The 12,940-nt window shown below is 36.6% G+C and overlaps 11 protein-coding genes across 11 annotated transcripts; 6 read left to right on the top strand and 5 right to left on the bottom strand.

Moving 5' to 3' along the window:
- Positions 1-155: 155 nt before the first annotated feature.
- Positions 156-869, bottom strand: EIN_226180 (hypothetical protein; the record flags this gene model as incomplete). The annotated part of the gene is made up of 1 exon (XM_004254978.1): positions 156-869. One exon carries the CDS (start codon positions 867-869, stop codon positions 156-158), a length of 714 nt encoding a protein of 237 aa, XP_004255026.1.
- A 145-nt stretch (positions 870-1,014) lies between these two features.
- EIN_226170 (hypothetical protein) lies at positions 1,015-1,446 on the bottom strand (the record flags this gene model as incomplete). The annotated part of the gene is made up of 1 exon (XM_004254977.1): positions 1,015-1,446. One exon carries the CDS (start codon positions 1,444-1,446, stop codon positions 1,015-1,017), a length of 432 nt encoding a protein of 143 aa, XP_004255025.1.
- A 133-nt stretch (positions 1,447-1,579) lies between these two features.
- Positions 1,580-1,909, top strand: EIN_226160 (60S ribosomal protein L30-3, putative; the record flags this gene model as incomplete). Its single annotated transcript, XM_004254976.1, has 1 exon — positions 1,580-1,909. One exon carries the CDS (start codon positions 1,580-1,582, stop codon positions 1,907-1,909), a length of 330 nt encoding a protein of 109 aa, XP_004255024.1.
- A 204-nt stretch (positions 1,910-2,113) lies between these two features.
- EIN_226150 (transmembrane protein, putative) lies at positions 2,114-3,223 on the bottom strand (the record flags this gene model as incomplete). Its single annotated transcript, XM_004254975.1, has 1 exon — positions 2,114-3,223. One exon carries the CDS (start codon positions 3,221-3,223, stop codon positions 2,114-2,116), a length of 1,110 nt encoding a protein of 369 aa, XP_004255023.1.
- A 220-nt stretch (positions 3,224-3,443) lies between these two features.
- On the bottom strand, positions 3,444-3,781 carry EIN_226140 (60S ribosomal protein L37A, putative; the record flags this gene model as incomplete). Its single annotated transcript, XM_004254974.1, has 2 exons — positions 3,444-3,722; positions 3,779-3,781. The coding sequence occupies 2 exons, from the start codon at positions 3,779-3,781 to the stop codon at positions 3,444-3,446; spliced, it is 282 nt and encodes a 93-aa protein (XP_004255022.1).
- Positions 3,782-4,733: 952 nt separating this feature from the next.
- EIN_226130 (hypothetical protein) lies at positions 4,734-6,101 on the top strand (the record flags this gene model as incomplete). Its single annotated transcript, XM_004254973.1, has 2 exons — positions 4,734-5,027; positions 5,283-6,101. 2 exons carry the CDS (start codon positions 4,734-4,736, stop codon positions 6,099-6,101), a joined length of 1,113 nt encoding a protein of 370 aa, XP_004255021.1.
- Positions 6,102-6,360: 259 nt separating this feature from the next.
- On the top strand, positions 6,361-7,668 carry EIN_226120 (hypothetical protein; the record flags this gene model as incomplete). The annotated part of the gene is made up of 1 exon (XM_004254972.1): positions 6,361-7,668. The coding sequence occupies one exon, from the start codon at positions 6,361-6,363 to the stop codon at positions 7,666-7,668; it is 1,308 nt and encodes a 435-aa protein (XP_004255020.1).
- A 607-nt stretch (positions 7,669-8,275) lies between these two features.
- EIN_226110 (hypothetical protein) lies at positions 8,276-8,957 on the top strand (the record flags this gene model as incomplete). The annotated part of the gene is made up of 2 exons (XM_004254971.1): positions 8,276-8,693; positions 8,737-8,957. The coding sequence occupies 2 exons, from the start codon at positions 8,276-8,278 to the stop codon at positions 8,955-8,957; spliced, it is 639 nt and encodes a 212-aa protein (XP_004255019.1).
- Positions 8,958-9,017: 60 nt separating this feature from the next.
- On the bottom strand, positions 9,018-10,379 carry EIN_226100 (hypothetical protein; the record flags this gene model as incomplete). The annotated part of the gene is made up of 1 exon (XM_004254970.1): positions 9,018-10,379. The coding sequence occupies one exon, from the start codon at positions 10,377-10,379 to the stop codon at positions 9,018-9,020; it is 1,362 nt and encodes a 453-aa protein (XP_004255018.1).
- Positions 10,380-10,700: 321 nt separating this feature from the next.
- EIN_226090 (protein phosphatase pp2a regulatory subunit B, putative) lies at positions 10,701-12,229 on the top strand (the record flags this gene model as incomplete). Its single annotated transcript, XM_004254969.1, has 4 exons — positions 10,701-11,031; positions 11,111-11,359; positions 11,414-11,569; positions 11,643-12,229. 4 exons carry the CDS (start codon positions 10,701-10,703, stop codon positions 12,227-12,229), a joined length of 1,323 nt encoding a protein of 440 aa, XP_004255017.1.
- Positions 12,230-12,536: 307 nt separating this feature from the next.
- EIN_226080 (cullin family protein) lies at positions 12,537-12,923 on the top strand (the record flags this gene model as incomplete). Its single annotated transcript, XM_004254968.1, has 1 exon — positions 12,537-12,923. A coding segment is annotated over one exon (387 nt), but the record flags the coding sequence as incomplete, so codon positions are not given.
- Between the last annotated feature and the right edge of the window lie 17 nt (positions 12,924-12,940).

The raw sequence follows: 12,940 nt of genomic DNA, 5'->3' as shown, positions 1-12,940 counted from the left end.
ATAATAATTAATGATATTTGAATTATAGCATTTTTTGGTTTACTATTAGCAATACTATTTCTCCCATCTGCAAAATGTGGTATCCAAGTCACTCCTCTCTAAGAAAAAATGGAGCGTTATAATTACGAATAACAAAATGAATAACAATAAAACAGTCACAACGCAATTTTACTGACGCATTCCGGGATGTTCAAGTCCGTCAAGAATTGAACAAAATACAACGAATTTGCCTTTGAACACCCATACAATATATTCTTCTGTTCGGCATGGAATGAGCACCGGTATTCCTCATTAGGGTTTAAGGTTAGCATTGGCTTAACGACTCTTGATAAATAGTTTTGGTCGATAACAACACGTTTGAGAGAGAGCATTGTCTGGACAAACTCGTCGAGAGGAAACATAACCCTAAAAGCACTCTCCGCTAGTTCGTTGCCTGAGACGTTTGCTTGTCGCGAGATGTACTCGACACACTGCATCGCACGTGAAAACCCCTTACACACGACGACGGGTTGGAACACGGAGCTTGTCAAGTCGTTGATGTACTTATTCATCATTTTCCACACCATCACAAAGTCCGTTTCTTTCTCGGGGTTTGTGATGTCGTCGATTTGGTGTTCTGTCTTTGCGTGTTGCTTTGCTCGCAATTTATAATTGTCGGGGACTTCCGGTCGAAGGATTTTTGTATATGGGTCGAGAGATTCTGAGGGGTTGTTTGGACGCAACGCGGCAATTGAGAATTCGATTGGGACGGTTGAAAATTGGGTGGTGTAACAGTACTGAAAGTCTATCACAAAAACTGGCTGATTTTTTGCTTGGTCGCCCAAAGTCTTGTAGTACTGTGTGATGATAGGTTCCCAATGGCACGCCATTTGTTTTTATGAGTTTTGTACTATACATCTGGAGTAATATATCGGATGACAATTTATCTTCGACACTCCAAAAAATAACCCAAAACACAGGCATCAATCAATTTGATATCCGATATAATACTATCATAACTTTCTAATAAATATACTATTTAAGTACGTTTTGGTGGTGTTGTGTCTCTTCGACTTGCAATCCAGTCTTTTCAGGTATTTGATTGTTTAATTCTTCCTTTTGGACTTCACTCTTTGGTTTACCTTCTTCGTCTTGCATAGGCCTTGGCTTTCTTTCTTGCCTCTTTAATTTTTTATGGAGATTTTTAGCTTTATAAGCTGGTTCCAAGACACTTCTTCTTTTAGTAACGAGTGTGTGGACATAGGCCTGAGCGTTAGAAATGAATGTGAGGTCCTCAGCAATAGTGTCGTCGTTCATTGCTTCGACAGACAAATATTCCATTGGTTTCTTCTTGCAATGTTCTTTGTGTGTCTTAAAGCATGGTACCGAACAATACTTTTGTAGACAAATGGGGCACGTGTACTTCGCCAGTTTGTCACAGACGACGCAGTGGGTGTTGTCTTCCATCAGTGCAATTTGTGCTTTTGAACTCTATTCAAGGAAAACTATACCAAAACTATATTATAACAATAAAAAAACTACAAGTAACCTAACAGGAAAGAACTGATGAAAACCTAGGAACTGGAATGCCAAGTCGTCCATGTCGAGTGTCAAACAAGCAAAAAAGACGCAAGAAGGAGTCAACTCAAAGCTTGCTTTGGTCACTAAGAGTGGTAAATACGTCCTCGGAACAAAGAGCACATTGAAAAGCATTAGAGAAGGAAAGAGCAAATTGGTCATCATCTCTTCTAACTGCCCATCTCTTGAAAGAGCCCGTGTCGAGTACTACGCCGTTCTCGCTAAAGTCAATGTCGTCCACTACGCTGGAACTAACGTCGATTTGGGAACCGCTTGTGGACGTTACTTCGGTGTTTCTGTCTTGAGCATCGTCGATGCTGGTGACTCCGATATCATTAAGGCCGCTGAATAATTGGACTACTTGTTCCTTTTTTATTCATTTTTTTCTTGGTCTTATTATGTTATTTGTTCAATCTCTCAGGTCTGAGGTATTTTCCCTAAGATTTTTACTCCTTCAATTGTGTGTTGCAGGGCATAACCCTATTTGTTTTAAAGCAATTGGAGTGGCAATGACAGTGAATTTGCCTAAGATATAATGATGTAAAAACACAAGAATTCAATCACTTTTTGGTGTTTTTTCTTCCTTCTTTGAAGCGATCTGTTCGTGGATGTACTCTTGTTGTGCAAGCTGTTCAATGCATGACATAATGAAATAACCGATAACAATATACATCATTGCAGTCCACGCCATCCCAAAGACACCCTTCGACTTTTGTGCTGGACCTTTCTTGAAATCTTCCACTGTTTGGTCTAAAATCCTTTTCACAAAAGCAGCGAGTGAGTTCGAGACTAGGGCAAGGTAACTGATAAATAGTTCGAGGTGCTCTTTAGAAAATAAAGTAATGAAAAAGACGGCCTGAAGGTTCACTTTGATCATCGCCTTTCCTATTATAGTCCCTCCTAAAAAGGTCTTGAGTGGAATCAAGTTGTAGCCACAACACATCCCACACAAATCAAAAGCAGCATTGGGCCAAGCAGAAAGCGCTACTATAGCCCATACGCCATATTTGTCTACAGCATATACCATCCATAATTGCATCCACTGAATACACCGCGCGATTGGATTTGTTGGAGTCTCTTCTTTTAAGTGAAGCACCTCTCTGTTCTCCATACCCGCTTGTGCACTGGTGTATGCTATGAAGTAAGGCGGGATTTCACCAAAAGCAGTTCCAACCCCCCATATGAAACAAGGGATGGCAACTCGACAAAAGATCTGGAAGAAGGAAGGAATGGGGTTGTTGTCATCGACAGCAGACAGACACCGAAATGATGGAGTAAACCACATGTCGTTGAATGAAGTGAATTCCATCGACCGACACCCAGTAGCAGCAAGACAGACATGTAAAATGTGTGGGAACAAGAAGAGAAGACCAGTGTGCATACCGGTCCCAAGACCAACTGAAGACAACACACCAAGACCAAACCACCAGATGACGTACTTGATCACAAAATTGGTTGGATACAAATAGAATTCCAGAAACTCCGGCTCAACAAACGAAATAATGACGTGTGTGAGGACAAAAATAGCTAAGATATTGATCGCCCACGATTTAATAGAGAACTGCACTAACCTATTGACTTGCCGGAAAATGTACTGACAGAAATATTGGAGTGTTGTGATTGGGTGCGACAGAAGTGTGAGGGTTGTTGTTTTCTCAATATCCATTGATGTATATAAGTTCTATTCCAGTTTGTGATCTTTCCATATTTAACAAAGAATGACGTTTCTTTCTATATCATTTGCACTCCACTGAAATGGCAAAACTTAAAAAAAAGGGTTTCCAAATTGCCTTAAAAATATAACGAAAAAAGAAAACCCTATATTTAGGGTTTCTGAAACAGACAGACAGCACGGGAAAGAAATAGATTGAAACTGAGGAAAGAGCTTATTGGGCATGTCTAGCTTCTCTGAGTCTTCTGACAGTCGATCTAACAGTAGCGCCTGAAATTGTAGACATGGTAAAGGCACCACCAGCAATTTGCTTTTTGCAAGCTCTGCACTCCCAAATACCACAGGCGGTTCTCTTGACGGCTTCTTTGCAGCAGAATGGGCAGACGTATTTGGTGTGTTGGGCGATCTCAATTTTCTTGATCACCTTACGAAGAGAGGCACCGTATCTTGTTCCATATTTACCGACGATTCCAACCTTCTTAGTACGACGAGCCTAAGTTATTAGAAATTTTCATTCCAAAAATTTTGTACCTTGAGGAAAGAACAAACCATCTGTCCGACTTTCTAAGTTCGAGGGTTCTTTTTCTGACATTTTTTTACTATTCGTTTTAATTAAAAGTATTATTTGATATAGATTCAGGGAAGGTTTTATTTTTTTTATTTTTGTGTGTGTTTGAGATAATATAGTTTTAATTTATAATACATATTACTATTAAATAATAAAAATTATTAATAAAATATTAATAATATATAATATTAATTAATATTTTTTTTTTTCTACATTTATTAATAAAATATAAATAATATATTATTATAACTAAATAGTTTACACTCGACTATTTTTTTTATAAAAACTATTATTATGATAAATAATAATAGTTAATTATTTGTAGTAAAATTTTACTAATATTATTAATATATTAGTTAATATTTTAAACGTGTTAAACACAAAATTAATAATTAATAAAAGTAAGTTATAAAACACATCATTAGCATTAAATTTGTGGGTTAAATGCTTGAAATAATAAAACTTATGACATTTTAATTATTTTTAATAATACAGATGTAAAATACCTCGTTAATTAATTATAATATTTATTTAATATATTACACTTATTATTTCATTAATTTCGGCTAAATTTCTAAAGATTTTATTCTTAAAAACTTCTAATTTGAAAACTTTCACACCCAACCACCACTATTTACTGTTTTTCATTTTGTCTTTTCAAACAACTTGGACTAAGTTCCTCATTACAACAAAAACAAATCTTAAAAAATAGTTAAAAATAATAACATGATATAGTAAAACGATCTTAAGACAACAGAAAGTAGAAAATGTTATGAGAAGAGAAAAAAAGGTGAAGAAAGTGAGAGAACGCAGAAAGGAACTTGAAAAAGTGTAGGTAAAAAGAGAAGAGTTTTTGTGAGGGACAAAGACTAAAAATAACAAGAGGAAAACAAACGAAAAGCACTGCAAAATAAACAATCAAGGACATTGTATGTAATGGCAAAAAACCCGAGCAAAAGAGACGTTAAAACAAGCCCATTGTCTATTTTCGGAGAACAAGAAGGTGTTATCTTACGGTCATCTACTAAGCGATACCGCGTCATTAAGACCATTGGTTGGGGGACTTTCGGTATAGTAGTAGGTGTTAGTGATGAAGAACAACATGTCTTTGCTGTCAAACGTGTCCTTCAAGACCCAAAGCTGAAAAACAGAGAACTCTTCATACTCAATAAACTCAAACACACTAACGTCGTGGAGCTTTTAGACTCATTCACTACAACCCTTCCTGGAGTTTGTTTCTCTTTTATATCTCTAACTTACAATAATGACAATTTTACTATTCAAGTACTATTAAACTAGTATTATAATTTCGGTTGCTATTGAAACCCCACTCATATAGTTCATTTAACTTTATATTGTTATTATTGTATAAATACTATTACAAAGTTATAATTACTTCAAATTATATTAGAAGACTTTAATGCCCAACTTAACACCTTTTTTATAACACTTTTTTAAAGAATAATAAGAAGAAACGACGAATAGTATGAAGAGCAATGCTTAAACCTTGTGACAGAGTGTTACCCAGAGAGTCTGCACCAGATGTTACATGACTACACTGTCGAACAACTTCCTATACCTTTGGGGCACGTCCGGTTGTTCACTTACCAACTGTGCAGAGGGTTGTGCTACCTCCACAGTATGAACATCTGCCATAGAGACTTAAAGCCACAGAACATCTTGATTGATCGAGAGAAGCTCCACCTCAAGATTTGTGATTTTGGCGCAGCCAAAATCCTCGACGTCCAACAACCAAACACCGCTTATATATGCACCCGACACTACAGAGCACCAGAGTTGATATTTGGATGCATTAATTATACGACTGCTATTGATATCTGGAGTGTGGGGTGTATCATAGCGGAGTTACTGACAAGTCAAATACTCTTTAGAGGGATGACAACGTCGGACCAGTTATCTAAGATTATGGGAATCATTGGGTCACCCTCTGTCGAACAAGTCTTAGCAATGAACCCTGAAAGCCCATACACTAAAATACCTAAAGTTGAAGGAAAGGGCATCGATGAGGTATTGATGTACACGGACTCTCCAGATAACGCCTACGAACTCTTGCAACAAATATTCCAATACGATCCAATCAAGAGACCAACCGCTATGGATATCATGTTGAGCGACTTTTGTAAAGACATGTTCAGAGAACTTTTAAGATCAGACGGATTTGGCGACTGGACGGATTACACGGCGGACGAGTGGCTTCTTGCAGACGCCATCAAGAAGGTGGACGTTATGAAAACGTTCTGTATGCTCGACAAAAAACGACGAGATAGGTACACTAAGAAATAAAGCAAGTGTATGCGAGTTCTGGTGTTGTATAATGTTATATGATTATATGTGTTAACTCAATTGTGCTTCGTCTTTCCGTTTGTAACTGAAATAAGTGCCACCTGTTCTTCATAATTGGGTGTCAGTGTTATTCGTCCTTTTGCTTTCAAAAAGAGGAATTCATATGGAACTATATCAGTATAGTAAAACACTCTATTAATATAATTACAAGACAACAAAACACACAGAAATAAAATACATAAACTGAATAAGACAGTCAATGGAAGCGGAAATACAATTGGCACACTTTAAGAAGGTGCACTATGCTATTATTATAACGATGGCATTACTCTTTGTTTTGTTCTCGATTTTCATCGGCATTTTCGGACCTGATCAATATAACAAAACGATCGAAGGACCGTACGATATGGGAAACGGTCTTGTGCAGTACAAAGTGCGGAATTTGAAGAAGGAAACCGCTAGTATGAAAATGATATATACTGAAGATATTACCACTGATTTTGGTATTGGGGCGTTGAGAAATATAAATAAAGAACACAAACTAAGAGTCTCATTATACGAGGAGGGATATAACGAAACGCACGAATACAAATTCAAGTGTGTTTATAGTGGGTCGACGCGATGTGGAGAGTTAGTCATATTTGACCAACAGGTGTACAAAAAACAAAGCGATATGGACATCGCCGTGGTTATTCCCGATTTCAATGGAAGTCAAGTGAATTATACAGTGAATGGTTCGCTCATTATTTTAACGTCCAACCCGACATACGACCAAGCGAATATCATGTACAGTTTGGTGTTATTTTTGATATCGATAGTTATATTTGCTTTGTACGTTCTTATTGAGCTTCGATTTGTGCATAAGAAGGGAACGTACACCTCATTTCAATTTGTCATTGGGTTATTAGTGTTTGTAGTTGTAGGTCATTCCTTTCCATGGAATGGAGTTGCATATACGATTGAATGGGTTGGCATCTTTGCGGTGTCCAAAGCGTTCTACGCCATGTTTAATGTAGTCTTCTTCTGCTTCTTGTTTTTTGTCGACGACTCATTCACGAAACAAAACGGACAAGAGATCAGTAAGATGGCGTGGATCTTTCGAGGAGTGTTGTTAAGTTTGTTTATGATCATTCGAATAACAAACTCCGTGTTACATATTGTTGTTATAGAAGAAGCAGTGTTAATACCTACGACTCTCCCATATGTGGCTTCTTTCTATTTTGATATCATCGAAGAATTGTTTTACTTCTTCTTATACTCGTGGGCTTTATATATTCTTGCGATGACATACAACTTTGTCACTGTACCAGTCGTGCAAAAACAACTGTCGTACTTTGCGGGGTGCACAGGTGCTTTTATTATGTCTCAATTGTTTATGCTCTTCTTTTCTTCATTCTTCTCACAAAACACGTCCATCTCTACATACTTCCAAAGCGGGTCAATGCTCATTTACTTGATTGCTCTACTGAGCGCGTTCTTGCCTTCACTCTCACCAGTTAAAAATGAATGGTCCATTTTTTATAATGAAATGGAACCGGACAACATGAAGTTTGATGAAGACATTTAGAGTGTAACTATTTCTTAACTGAGTCGATTTGTGCTACACGTGTAAACTATATTTTATTATATTTTTACTATAATAAAAATAATTGTTTAAAAACAATGGCACTTGGGTGTTATTATGACAAATTGTAATCATTTTGTGTGGGAAACAAAAAAAAATAATTTATTATAATGTTTTAATATTTATTATAATTTTTTACTATCTTTCATAAAGAAAAGTTGAGGCAAATATTAAAGGTCAATATTTGGGAAAAGTGGGAAACTAACACACTTCTTTTGTTGGATAATATATTTAACGAGTTTGTTTTATATTATACCAATTAATAAATTAATATATATATAAAATAATAAATATTATTCATTACTTCAAATTAGAATAAAATAAAACAAAAAAAACCTCGTTAATTAAATGATACTGCTTTTACACTCTTTTGATTTTAATTTCACCCAAATATCACATTCTCAAATAATATATAGATATTATAATTTAGTTAATTATTATCATTTAAATATATCTAACGTATTAATCATACTAATTATGAACTACAATAAAAAACCATCAATCTGTTTTCGAGTTCTATAAACTTTTTGTGTACTAGAAAGACTAAAGAATGGCGTGTGATATGAAGTGGAGCCCAATATGGTTTGTACTCCTTGGCTTAGGTGCAGGGATCTTTTTGTTAGCCGGTGGGTGGGCGGCTGCTGTGTTTGCAGGTCCAATGATGAACATGGAACAAAACAACGCATTGAGTAAATCGTCGCTCAATTATTACTCCAAGAAAACATTTATGGTCGAGACGTTGACTCTTGCTTGTTTGATGGGATTGGTTGCAGCGTGTGTAGTCGTATATATATTCTTCCCAAAACAGTGGCTAAGCCTCATTACATACATCTTGATTGGTCTTTCTATAATTGCGGGGCTTACCACGGTCGGATATTTTGGGTACACTTATTTCTCGATGAGGGGAGCAACAAATAAATCCATGGTATCATCTCTCGCCTTGTGGGAAGAGAAGTTCGGGTGCTGCGGTTTGTTTTCAGTGTACGACTTTATCATGATTTAATAATATAGGATGGGACGACTTTCGACCACAACCACTCTGCGCGTCGGAGTATGGTAGTGTCAGTAAAACAACTTGCCAGAAGAAGTTGCAGCCAATGTTATGGTCATGTTTGCAAAATTTCGCAATTGGAACCGTTTTTTTGGTCCTTTTGATTGCAACACTGATCGCTGTCATTGTTTCGCAGGTTCATCAACCCAAAAAACTCGACCTTTTGGCAACAAGAACTTAATATCATTTAAACAACACTTTGTGGTTTATTGTATAATGAACTAAAGTAATGTATAATAAATTAGAATGAAAACATTTGAAACAAAGTTTGGAGCTCAAGTTGAGTTTTGGTTGTCAGATGGTACTTTTGCGAGATTTTGGCAATGTTCTCGAAAAAATCCTTTGTGAAAACCAAACGATTTGACCTTGCAAATTCGGACAAGATCTCGACAAACTGTGAAAACAAAAAATCCGAAAGGGAAATAATAGCCTGGAGCATCACAAAGAATGATGGTAGTTCTGACATGATAGACAAAAGTCTTTGTGAATAGAGACACTTTAACACAAATTTTGCTAACATTGTTCTCCTATCAATGTCAACGTTCTGGTCTTCGATCAAAAGATCACACATTGCAAATACTGAGAAGTTCATAAATTCAAAAAACTCGGGGTGATGTTCCGAAGATTTTACAATTAAAAACAAAAGATCCTTAAATTTTGAACATCCGTTTTTGTTGTAATAAGACAACGAATTGCACATCCAGTCCGCACATGTAGTGATGTACAGTCCGTTGAGAATGCCAGCAGAATAGAGTTCTAATAATTCAAGTAACGAAAGAACGAGTTTGGGAACCTTGTTGTACTCCTCAAAAAAGAGAGGAAGAACGTTTTGTAAAAAGAGTTGGGAGATGTAATTTGGTAGATACAAATACAATGAAAGAATATTGGCGATATCCCCCGCATTTCTTTCTTCAATAAAGTCGAGCAAATGTTCGAAAATCTCTTTTGAGTAGTCTGAAATTTTGATCTGAAAAAATTCATTTCCGTTCTCAATGCTTTGATAAAAATCGCCACATCTGCAGAGCCAATACACGGCCTCTGACGGGCTTTCTTTCATCATCGAAAAAGCGTTTTCTATCACGTTATCCACAATTTCTTTATTCTCTTCGTTCTTCGGTGTTTTGTTGGACGTGACTATATTAGTCAAACAGAACATCGCTTGTTTCTGCGCTGGAGTTTTTTTCCTGATACAGATATCAAGGCTATTAATACACCCAAGTGCAACGAGAAAGTGTGTTCCGTTGTCGACTGCTGAGATGTTGATCATGATGTTCAAAATAGTACTTTGAACATTATAAGGTACATCGTTGAGTTTCATGATGGCCTTCGAGAGTAACCCCGAAGAGAGAAACTCCTCTGATATTTCGTTTTTTCTCGTCTCAACTTCGGCTACGTTCCACAAAGATTGAAGCCCTGTCAACTGCTCACCAATCAAATCTGAACTCAAAAGATCTGCTATTTCTTCATAACTTTTCAAAAGTTTTGTGTCCATCGATATGACTCTCTTTTTTGACAAGAAGATTGCGCGTTGCGAATCTCTCAAAACTTTCAAATCTTTCTGTCTTTCTTTTGCGATCTCAGATAATTTCAGTATTTTTCTCATCTTTTTTTTTGAGTTGTGTTTTGTTCCCAATCTTTTTAACTTAGTTTTTATTTTTTTCACTTATTATTACCTTTTAGTAACTATTATTGATACTTTCTAATTTCGAGTTTTTTTTAATCGACCAAGAAATCTTAATAGTATATTAATAAATAAGCTATAATGACTAGTAAATCAAATCAATCTTGTCAAGATCAAAAAAATGAGAACAGAATAAAACCAGTTATAAACCGTATAAAAAATCGGGAAATTGGTCTTAAAACAATTCGATGGCACATTAGCAGCTTGAGAAAAAAAATAAAAAGATCCAAAGGAAAAAAATAGATGTATTCGATCGACTGGAGACTCACTCAAGTCTTTGGAGGGGATCGAGCGATACAAGACGACATTAGTGATCAAGACACGGTGTCGACAATCGAGTTCTCACCCAATGGTGATTTTCTTGCCGCGGGTGATTATGGGGGGCGTGTTGTGTTGTTTAAGAAATCCAGAAACGACGAACTTGGGAAAGTCGATTTTAAGTTTTGGACCGAATTCGCGTCCCACGAAAAAGAGTTTGATTGCTTAAGAAGTATGGAAATCGAAGAAAAGATTAACGTCGTCAAATTCGTCCATCAACCCACTGACGATTTAACTCTTTTACTAACTACTAATGGTTTGTTTCGTTTACTATATTTTTACTATAATTTTACCACTCAATTTACTTTTCTTCGTGACATACTATTCAACTCTAGATAAAACTATTAAGCTATGGAAAACAGCGTCGAGGACTATGTACACAACTCACTATAAACACGGTTCGGAAGTCCCGGAATACGTCCCGGACCAACAAACGATGTTCCCTGAAGCTAAACAAACGTTTGGGAATAACCATGGGTACCCTATACATTCATTGTGTCCGTTGGCTGATATGGAAACGTTCTTGTCTGCTGACTTCCTTAAGATTAACTTATGGAATTATAACCATGCAGACTCTTGCTATAGTTTGTTAAATGTATTTATACTCTTGTACAATTGCGAACAATAGTAATGAATAGACTTGGTCGAATGGAACGTCGACGATTCAAAGGAACTCATCACTTGCGTCGAAGTGAAAGATGGGAGCGACCACATCTTCACGTATGGTTCGTCCACAGGAACAGTTCGTTTATGCGACATGCGTTCAACAAAGACATGTTCATCAGCGATAAAGTGTTTGTTATCTTTGTTGTTATTCATTTGCAATTTCTAGTTAACAGTTGAAGACATGAGAGACTTATTATATAGGTTTTGTGAACACCGACGATTACTCTGCTAACCCACAACGCCAAGAATCATTCCCATCTATCTCATCAATTAAGATGACGAAAGATGGCAACGCTTTAGTCGTGCGGGATTACCTTTCAGTGCGAACGTTTGATCTGAGAAAAACTGAAAGTCCAACCACCGTCATTCCGATCCACGACCACCTCATTTCGCGATTTTCGGAGTTGGAAGCAAACGACGTTTTGTATGACAAATTTGATCTTTCATTGGACGGGACTGACCAATACTGTGTGACGGGGAGTTATGACAGAGAGTTCATTGTGCATGACCTGAAGAATAAACAGACGCTGCCTTTGTTATCACACCGTTTCCAACCCCGCGTACTTGCACCACTCCCACAAACCATCCCGAGAAACCAATTGCAACAAGAAGGCATGAGTAACACAAAACTCTTAATGAAGTACGCCCCAAGAGAACATATGCCAGGGATGCCTATAGATTATTCAGCTCGTGTCTCCCTCACTCGTTTCCATCCCAACGATAACTTAATTGCAACAGCTGTCAGCAACAACCTTTATATTTTCAATGGGTACTATACACAAGGCTGAGCGCTTCTTATTTAATGCTTTGTTTCATTGTGCCTTTATTGAGGCTTGAATTTACTTTTTTATAAAATACATTAAAAGTAAAGTTTGGAATTCTATACAAATTAACATACAATTGAACGGAAATTTAATTAACTTTGCTTTTATCAGAACATGAAATCCAATTCGCGAGTAAAGGTATAGTAAATTTTATTATAAATTAAAATCACTAGAAGATACTATATACATAGTAAAAATTATTTAAAAAAACAACCCCCAACACTTTTTTTGAGGAAAGAGAAAAGAGAAGGAAACTTGGAAAATAGAGGGAATGACGTCGACGATATTCCAACTTAAGAAAGCAAGTGCTGTGAAGTTTGTGGGAGTGAAAAACACAGGACTTCCCCGAGAGAGTCTTGATAATAAAATGAAGGAGGTTGGGGAGTGCCTTGTGCAAATAGTCAATCACGAGAAACCAAGATTGCCATTGGACTTTATTTATAGCGATGTGCTTGATATTTGCTATGCACCGAACAAAGAAACGATTGAAAAGATGATAGGGCTTGTAGACACCATTCTGAATGACTTAGCAAAGAAGACAAGAGCACATCTCAGTCTCGACGAGTCACTTGAGAATTTGAATTTGAATTATTTAGAATTTTCAAAGACGTTGCGACTGTTAAAGAATTTGTTCATCCCATTTGATAGAGTCTCTAAAGTGCAACCGATCTCAGT

The sequence above is a fragment of the Entamoeba invadens genome, assembly GCF_000330505.1.
Source record: "Entamoeba invadens IP1 unplaced genomic scaffold scaff_1105074725849, whole genome shotgun sequence".
Lineage (NCBI taxonomy): Eukaryota > Evosea > Mastigamoebida > Endamoebidae > Entamoeba > Entamoeba invadens.
Note: the sequence above shows the minus strand (reverse complement) of the source record. Positions and strands in the feature narration are given on the sequence as shown.